The following is a 9653-nucleotide window of genomic DNA, read 5'->3' on the forward strand; positions in this document are numbered from 1 at the left end:
TTGAACTTTCAAGTGACCCTTTGGTGAAAAATTTATGATCGTGTTATAGTTGTGTTATGGTTAGGGTTAGGGTGATCGAAAGTCCTAGGAAGCAAAAGTTTGGTATCGTTAGAAACGGGATGACCTAAGTATTCCAGAACATCAAACCGTTTTGGAACATCGTCTTTCGTTTCGGAATTGTACGTGTTTGAAATTTCAAGGTGACGCCAATGGAAAAAAATTAATTATTGTGTTATCGTTAGGGTTTGGGTTAGGGTTATAGTGATCAAAAGTCCTAGGAAGCAAAAGTTTGGTATCATTAGAAACGGTATGACACAAGTATTCCAGAACATCAAACCGTTTTGGAACATCGTCTTTGGTTTTGGAATTGTGCGCGTTTGAACTTTTCAAGTGACGCTTTGGTGAAAAATTTATTATCGTGTTATGGTTAGGGTTGTGGTTAGCTATATAGGGTTAGGGTGATCGAAAGTCCTAGGAAGCAAAAGTTTGGTATCGTTAGAATCGGTATGACACAAGTGTTTCAGAACATTAAACCGTTTTGGAATATTGTCTTTGGTTATGGGATTTTACGTGTTAGAACTTTTCAGGTGACGCTTTGGTTTAAAAGTCAATGATCGTTTAATGGTAAGGGTTTGGGGCTAGGGTTAGGGTAATCGAAAGTGCTAGGAAGCAAAAGTTTGGTATCGTTAGAAACGGTATGACACAAGTATAAAAGAACATCAAACCGTTTTGGAATATAGTTTTTCGAATTGTACGTGTTTGAAATTTTCAGGTGACGCCCTGGCAAAATTTAATAAGCGTGGTATCGTTAGGGTTTGGGTTAGGGTTAGGTTAACCAAAAGTCCTAGGAAGGAACAGTTTGGTATCGTTAGAAACGGTATGACACAAGTATTCCAGAACATCAAACCGTTTTGGAATATCGTCTTTGGTTTTGGAATTGTACGTGTTTGAACTTTTTCAAGTGACGCTTTTTTTGAAAAATTTATGATTCGTGTTATGGTTAGGGTTGTGGTTAGGGTTTAGGGTGATCGTAAGTCCTAAGAAGCAAAAGTTTGGTATCGTTAGAAACGGTATGACACAAGTATTCCAGAACATCAAACCGTTTTGGAACATCGTCTTTCGTTTCGGAATTGTACGTGTTTGAAATTTTCAAGTGACGCCATGAAAAAAAAAATTAATAATTGTGTTATCCTTAGGGTTTGGGTTAGGGTTAGGGTGATCGAAAGTCCTAGGAAGCAAAAGTTTGGTATCGTAAGAAACGGTATGACACAAGTATTCCAGAACATCAAACCGTTTTGGAATATCGTCTTTGGTTTTTGGAATTGTACGTGTTTGAACTTTTCAGGTGACGCTTTGGGGAAAAGTTAATAATCGTGTTATGGTTAGGGTTGTGGTTAGGGTTACGGTAAATGAGAGTCATAGGAAGCAAAAGCTTGGTTTCGTAAGAAATGGTATGACACATGTATTCCAGAACAGCTAACCGTTTTGGAATATGGTCATTGGTTTTGTAATTGTACGTTTTTAATCATTTAAGGTGACGCTATGGTAGAAAGTTAATGACCATGTTATGGTTAGGGTTTGGGTTAGGGTTAGGGTAAACGACACTCCTTTAAAGCAAAAGTTTGGTACGGTTTCAATACGTATGTCACAAGTATTCCAGAACATCAAACCGTTTTGGAATATCGTCTTTGGTTTTGGAATTTGAAATTTGTTTGAACTTTTCAAGTGACGCTTTGGTGAAAAATTTATGATCGTGTTATGGTTGGGGTTAGGGAAACTGAAAGTCCAAAGGATGCAAAAGTTTGGTATTGTTAAAAAGAGTATGACATAAGTATTTCAGAATAGCAAATCATTATTTAATATTGTCTTTAGTGTTGGAATTGTACGTGTTTGAACTTTTCAAATAACGCTATGGTAAAAAGCTAATGATTGTGTTATGGTTACGGTTTGTGTTAGCGTTAGGGTAACGGATAGACATACATGTAGAAAGCAAAAGTTTGGTATCGTTAAAAAGGATATGACATCACTATTCCAGAACATGAAACCGTTTAGGAATATCCCTTTTGTTTTGGAATTGTACTTGTTTGAACTTTTCAGGTTACGTTATGGTAAAATGTTAATGATCGTGTATTATGGTTGGGGTTTGGGTAAGGGTTAGGGTTACCGAAAGTCCCAGGAAGGACACATTTGGTGTCATTGAAAAGGGTTTGAGACAAGTATTCCAGAACAGCAAATCGTTTTAGATTTTCGTCTTTGATTTTAGAATTGTACGTGGTTGAAATTTTAAGGTGACGCTATGGTAAAAAGTTTATTATCGTGTTATGGTTACGGTTAAGTTAAGGGTAACGGATAGACATATAAGCAACTGTTTGGATTCGTTAGAAAGGGTATGACACAAGTATTCCTGAACAGCAAACCGTTTAGGAATACCCCCTTTTGTTTTCGATTTGTAAGTGTTTGAACTTTTAGGTGACGCGTCGGTAAAAAGTTAAAAGCATCAAAGTGAAAAAAGACCTAATAAAAATTGTCAACAAATAGAAAACATTTCTTGATTCGATCAATTTCTCCATAGCTTCAGCCCAGGTGACGTCGTGGTGTTCTCCTGTGACGATGGATTTGAGTTGATTGGGGAGAGAAACGCCACCTGTCGAGAGGCGAACAACAGTGGCGCATACTACTGGTCCAACCCTGCACCAGTCTGTCAGCGTGGGTATACGATTTTCTCGTCATACGCTGCAGTGTTGATTAACTTATCTGTATCGATATAGCCAACATAACCACCCATAGGCGCAACACACCAGCTTCGTAGGCACGCGGCGCTGCGGCAGCATGGTATGTTGAACCGAATGACCTGTTACTCCAAGCCTTGGCACATCTAACTCTAAGCATTGCATGAATATCAATAGATGATGCCTTTACTAAACGTACGAAAACTTTCGGCTGTTTTCAAATATTATATATGTGGGTGGGGGGAGTAACTTTCTGTTAAAAAGACCTTGCAAGTTTTATATGTATTATTTTCTGATTTCGAACAGCTGTAGTTGTCGATACCTGCCCGGCTCTACCTGACGTAGTGAACGCTGAGAGGACAGGAAACGGAACGGCTGTCGGGGGTGTAGTTTTGTACCAATGTGAGCCGGGCTTCACCATGACAGGAGCGTCCAGCCTCACCTGTCTAGCAGGTGTTCCACCCAGCTGGGACAACAGTCCGCCTAACTGTACAGGTAAGTACAGGCCATTCCGCCTAACTGTACAGGACAGTCCGCCTAACTGTACAGGTAAGTACAGGGCAGTCCGCCTAACTGTACATGCCAGCCCGCCTAACTGTACAGGTAAGTACAGGAAAGTCCGCCTAACTGCAAAGGCCGATCCGCCTAACTGCTCTGAGGGGTACAAGAATGTCCACCAAACTGCACAGGAAAGTAAACCGAACTGCACAGACCAGTCCGCCTAACTGCACAGGCAAGTCCGCTTAACTGTAATGAAAAGTACAGGAAAGTCCATCTACCTGCATAGGTGGGTATGCAATAGCCGAACCACTATTACAGGTCAAATTAAATCGTCTGCTTTTCTGTACATTTTAGAACTGAACGTATTGGCGTACTGTAGAACACTCGTGTACACCATATGCACGTAGCCCAATAATGTGCATATTGCTTACGTGTCATAGTTGTTGGATCACTAAGGTTAGAATATAGCAAATAGGTTAAAGATCCCTGAAGTTTAGTGAATCGTGGTCACTTGTATGCTAAATGTTTAATAATGATCGTCCAAGACCCATTGTTTCTGACAAAGTATGGCATAGAACTTGGACGTTTTAGAAAGAAGAAATATTCCTTTTTCTGCACATAGGTCCCTGGTTTAGTGATGCAGTCGCAGCCTAAGAGTTAATGGTGGTGAGTAAACGAAACAACTGAAAGTACAGTGGATGATATGTAGATGTGTTTACAGCTGATACCTTTTTGACGTGCCTGTATCGTTCCTTAGCTACGTGCCCGGTGGAAGAACAACGTGCTGCCGGTTCTGGAGTCATTTTAAGCCCCGGGTATCCAGAGCAGTACGGAACCGACCAGGACTGTGTTTGGGTCATACGTGGGTGTGGAGGACCGGTCACCTTATCCTTCCGGTCCTTCCAGACGGAGGATGGGTACGACTTTCTTAATGTGTATGACGGTAGGTGGACAGACTTTAAATATATTATGAAAGTCAATGGTATTTTGATAGAAGGTAACATATAGTAGCTCCTCAACTTCATTGTATGACATCTTACTTTTATGATTGCTGCTCAAAGTAGGAAAAATAAATAATATATCTCTTGTTATTTATATCAGAATACAGAGTCATACATCAGAAAGAGACACTGTGATGTTTTTCGCTAATGATATTTCGCAGTCTTGTCTACTTAATTGCGTAACCTCTACTAGTACTGTATCCTCCAATGCCCGAAAGGAAAAAAAGAGGGTATCAGAATACCGAGTCACACAACCGGCCTGCTTACAATGTATGTAGTAGTATCAGCAATAGGTACATGTTCCTTGCTGATGTTTGCAGGTTTAGCATGCAAAACCGAAATATTTCGCCAGGAGTATTTCCTCCGCTCTAGCGAAGCCACTCTGAGAGACAGTCCACTAAGGAAGACCTTTGAAAAAGGCCCTGAAATAACATGGTGTTTCTCGGTGATTTTTTGTTTCTCTGTAGGTTCACTGGACACCGCAGCTGTAGAGTACAGCGGGCAGCCGGACCTGAAGAACTACACCAGCACCACGTCTGTACTGTACCTGCAGTTTACAAGTGATGGGAGTGTAACCGACAGCGGCTTCTGGATCGACTATAGCTGTGAGTCACCCAGTTTCTTGGATTGTCTCTTCTCAGTATACATACATTATATGTATAATCTACTTGAGTAATCTCAAATGGCAATAATGCCTAATCCTCCAAAAATATATAGAGTATTCTCTTTGCGTGTGTTCTCACCCGCGGTCGCAAGTTTTGTGTCAAGTTGATACTTAATAATTCTTTAGGATATCCCTTATTTGCAAAAGGGAAGACGAAAGCAGCTAATCTACCTGGATTCCATAATACATAATGTCACACTTACTACACAATTATATAAAAGCGACAACATTACACTGCTTTACAACATGAATAAAAGAATGACTAATTATAATACATTGATTTGGTCTGCAGTGATTTAGTTTGCGTTACTTTTGGAACTGAACAGAAAAAAAAACTATGTACAATGTATATCATGTTTATCCAAATGTAGCCTTACTTAACTTTGATAATTTTACGCTACTTTGTTCCTCCTATATCCAGCGGCTTGCTGCAGTGACCCAGGAGCTCCACTCAATGGCAACAGAGCAGGAGACAGGTTTGTTACACGGAAGCTTTGTTTACACATTTAAATGTACAATATATCAATTTGTGTCGTGAAGACCATCTTAAAAATGTTATGCCAATTACAACCCTTATTTGCATGATGAGTAAGACAAAATAAATCAACAAAAGGTTTATATACCATTTGTTGTTTTATCTTGTCGTATACATTTCAAGGGGGTATAGAATTTTAAAACTCTAGTATCAAAGTGAAAAAGACCTTGCAAAAATTGTCTACAAAGAGAAAACATTTCTNCAAAATGTTCAAAAGTTCTATACATTTCAAGGGGGTATAGAGTTTTAACCCTATCTAGACGGGGGGGGGCTAAAAGTGCCCGCTTTGATGTCACATAACGTCTGAACGGCTAACGCTAGAACGGCCAAACCTGGTGACTTTTCCCAGAATATTGTTGGCAACAATTCTGTAACATTGGAATAAGACAATAATTTTTTTGTTGCCATGGGTTTCTGACAGGCATTTTTTTGAGAAATTTAATAATTTTCGTTTCAACAATATAATTTTATGGGTTTTATGTCAAATTACACAGTTTCTAATACATGTATTAATAACATCTCATATAATTTCATGTAAATTTCATCATTAAAAATACATAATTTTTGCTAATTTTATTACTTCATTAGCCAAAATCTAAGATGGTGGACCATATCATTAGAACAGGTATATACAAGTTATTTTCCTCAAAATTTCATCAATACTTCCATTTCGTTTTACAAAAAAGATTCATATGAATGTCTTTAGTCTGATTACCATGTATTTTAGGGTTTTTCCTGAAAAAAAAAAACAACTATTTTTAAAAATTCAAGATTGATGATCCAAGATGGTGGATAGCTTAAATATGCATGACGTCATTTATGATGTCATGCACTCGTTAGAGTTTGGGTTAGGGTAAGGGTGATCGAAAGTCCTAGGAAGCAAAAGTTTGGTATCGTTAGAAACGGTATGACACATGTATTCCAGAACACCAATCCGTTTTGGAATATCGTCTTTCGTTTTGGAATTGTTAGTGTTTGAACATTTCAAGTGACGCTTTGGTGAAAAATTTATGATCGTGTTATGATCGTGTTATGGTTAGGGTTAGGATGATTGAAAGTCCTAGGAAGCAAAACTTTGGTACCGTTAGAAACGGTATGACTCATGTATTCGAGAACATCAATCCGTTTTGGAATATCGTCTTTCGTTTTGGAATTGTACGTGTTTGAAATTTTCAGTTGACGCCATGGAAAAAAAATAATAATTGTGTAATATTTAGGGTTTGGGCTAGGGTTAGGGTGATCGAAAGTCTTAGGAAGCAAAAGTTTGGTACCGTTAGAAACGGTATGACTCATGTATTCCAGAACATCAATCCGTTTTGGAATATCGTCTTTGGTTTTGGAATTGTACGTGTTTGAAATTTTCAGTTGACGCCATGGAAAAAATTTAATAATTGTGTTATCGTTAGGGTTTGGGCTAGGGTTAGGGTGATCGAAAGTCTTAGGAAGCAAAAGTTTGGTATCGTTAGAAACGGGATGACTCATGTATTTTAGAACATTAATCCGTTTTGGAATATCGTCTTTCGTTTTGGAATTGTACGTGTTTGAAATTTTCAGGTGACGCCATGGAAAAAATTTGATAATTGTGTTATCGTTAGGGTTTGGGTTAGGGTTAGGGTGATTGAAAGTCCTAGGAAGCAAAAGTTTGGTATCGTTAGAAACGGTATGACACAAGTATTCCAGAATATGAAACCGTTTTGGAATATTGTCTTTCGTTTCGGAATTGTGCGTGTTTGAACTTTTCAGGTGACGTTTTAGTGAAAAATTTATGATCGTGTTATGATCGTGTTATGGTTAGGTTTAGGGTGATCGAAAGTCCTAGGAAGCAAAAGTTTAGTATGGTTAGAAACGGTATGACACAAGTATTTCAGAACATCTAACCGTTTTGGAATATCGTCTTTGATTTTGGAATTGTGCGTGTTTGAACTTTTCAAGTGACGCTTTGGTGAAAAATTTATGATCGTGTTATGGTTAGGGTTGTGGTTAGGGTTAGGGTGATCAAAAGTCCTAGGAAGCAAAAGTTTGGTATGGTTAGAAACGGTATGACACAAGTATTCCAGAACATCAAATCGTTTTGGAATATCTTCTTTCGTTTTGGAATTGTACGTGTTAGAAATTTTCAGGTGACGCCATGGAAAAACATTAATAATTGTGCTATCGTTAGGGTTTTGGTTAGGGTTAGGGTGATTGAAAGTCCTAGGAAGCAAAAGTTTGGTATTGTAAAACGGTATGACTCATGTATTCCAGAACATCAAACCGTTTTGGAATATCGTCTTTGGTTTTTGGATTGTGCGTGTTTGAACTTTTCAAGTGACGCTTTGGTGAAAAATTTATGATCGTGTTATGATTGTGTTATGGTTAGGGTTAGGGTGATCGAAAGTCCTAGGAAGCAAAAGTTTGGTATGGTTAGAAACGGTATGACACAAGTATTCCAGAACATCAAACCGTTTTGGAATATCTTCTTTCGTTTTGGAATTGTACGTGTTTGAAATTTTCAGGTGACGCCATGTAAAAACATTAATAATTGTGCTATCGTTAGGGTTTGGGTTAGGGTTAGGATGATTAAAAGTCCTAGGAAGCAAAAGTTTGGTATCGTTAGAAACGGTATGACTCATGTATTCCAGAACATCAAACCGTTTTGGAATATCGTCTTTGGTTTTTGAATTGTGCGTGTTTGAACTTTTCAAGTGACGCTTTGGTGAAAAATTTATGATCGTGTTATGATCGTGTTATGGTTAGGGTTAGGGTGATCAAAAGTCCTAAGAAGCAAAAGTTTGGTATGGTTAGAAACGGTATGACACAAGTATTCCAGAACATGAAACCGTTTTGGAATATCGTCTTTGGTTTTGGAATTGTGCGTGTTTGAACTTTTCAAGTGACGCTTTGGTGAAAAATTTATGATCGTGTTATGGTTAGGGTTGTGGTTAGGGTTAGGGTGTTTGAAAGTCCTAGGAAGCAAAAGTTTGGTATGGTTAGAAACGGTATGACACAAGTATTCCAGAACATTAAACCGTTTTGGAATATTGACTTTCGTTTTGGAATTGTGCGTGTTTGAACTTTTCAAGTGACGGTTTGGTGAAAAATTTATGATCGTGTTATGGTTAGGGTTGTGGTTAGGGTTAGGGTGATCGAAAGTCCTAGGAAGCAAAAGTTTGGTACCGTTAGAAACGGTATGACTCATGTATTCCAGAACATCAAACCGTTTGGGAATATCGTCTTTGGTTTTGGAATTGTACGTGTTTGAAATTTTCAGTTGACGCGATGGAAAAAATTTAATAATTGTGTTATCGTTAGGGTTTGGGCTAGGGTTAGGGTGATCAAAAGTCTTAGGAAGCAAAAGTTTGGTATCGTTAGAAACGGGATGACTCATGTATTCCAGAACATTAATCCGTTTTGGAATATCGTCTTTCGTTTTGGAATTGTACGTGTTTGAAATTTTCAGTTGACGCCATGGAAAAAATTCAATAATTGTGTTATCGTTAGGGTTTGGGCTAGGGTTAGGGTGATCGAAAGTCCTAGGAAGCAAAAGTTTGGTATCGTTAGAAACAATATGACACAAGTATTCCAGAACATCAAACCGTTTTGGAATATCGTCTTTGGTTTTGGAATTGTACATGTTTGAACTTTGAAGTGACGCTTTGGTAAAAAAATTTATGATCGTGTTATGGTTGTGTTATGGTTAGGGTTAGGGTGATCGAAAGTCCTAGGAAGCAAAAGTTTGGTATCGTTAGAAACGGTATGACACAAGTATTCCAGAACATCAAACCGTTTTGGAATATCGTCTTTCGTTTTGGAATTGTACGTGTTTGAAATTTTCAGTTGACGCCATGGAAAAAAATTAATAATTGTGTTATCGTTATGGTTTGGGCTAGGGTTAGGGTGATCAAAAGTCCTAGGAAGCAAAAATTTGGTATCGTTAGAAACGGTATAACTCATGTATTACAGAACATCAATCCGTTTTGGAATATCGTCTTTCGTTTTGGAATTGTGAGTGTTTGAACATTTCAAGTGACGCTTTGGTGAAAAAATTATGATCGTGTTATGATCGTGTTATGGTTAGGGTTAGGGTGATCAAAAGTCCTAGGAAGCAAAAGTTTGGTACCGTTAGAAACGGTATGACTCATGTATTCCAGAACATCAAACCGTTTTGGAATAACGTCTTTCGTTTTGGAATTGTGAGTGTTTGAACATTTCAAGTGACGCTTTGGTGAAAAAATTATGATCGT

At 38.2% G+C, this 9653-nt stretch overlaps 1 protein-coding gene across 1 annotated transcript; it reads left to right on the top strand.

The window, feature by feature from the left end:
• Positions 1–2572: 2572 nt before the first annotated feature.
• LOC109487215 (CUB and sushi domain-containing protein 1-like) lies at positions 2573–5371 on the top strand (the record flags this gene model as incomplete). Its single annotated transcript, XM_019791200.1, has 5 exons — positions 2573–2706; positions 3036–3224; positions 3988–4173; positions 4699–4836; positions 5317–5371. Coding segments are annotated over 5 exons (702 nt in total), but the record flags the coding sequence as incomplete, so codon positions are not given.
• Between the last annotated feature and the right edge of the window lie 4282 nt (positions 5372–9653).

Source organism: Branchiostoma belcheri, unplaced genomic scaffold (assembly GCF_001625305.1).
Source record: "Branchiostoma belcheri isolate BF01 breed outbred unplaced genomic scaffold, Haploidv18h27 scaffold869, whole genome shotgun sequence".
NCBI lineage: Eukaryota > Metazoa > Chordata > Leptocardii > Amphioxiformes > Branchiostomatidae > Branchiostoma > Branchiostoma belcheri.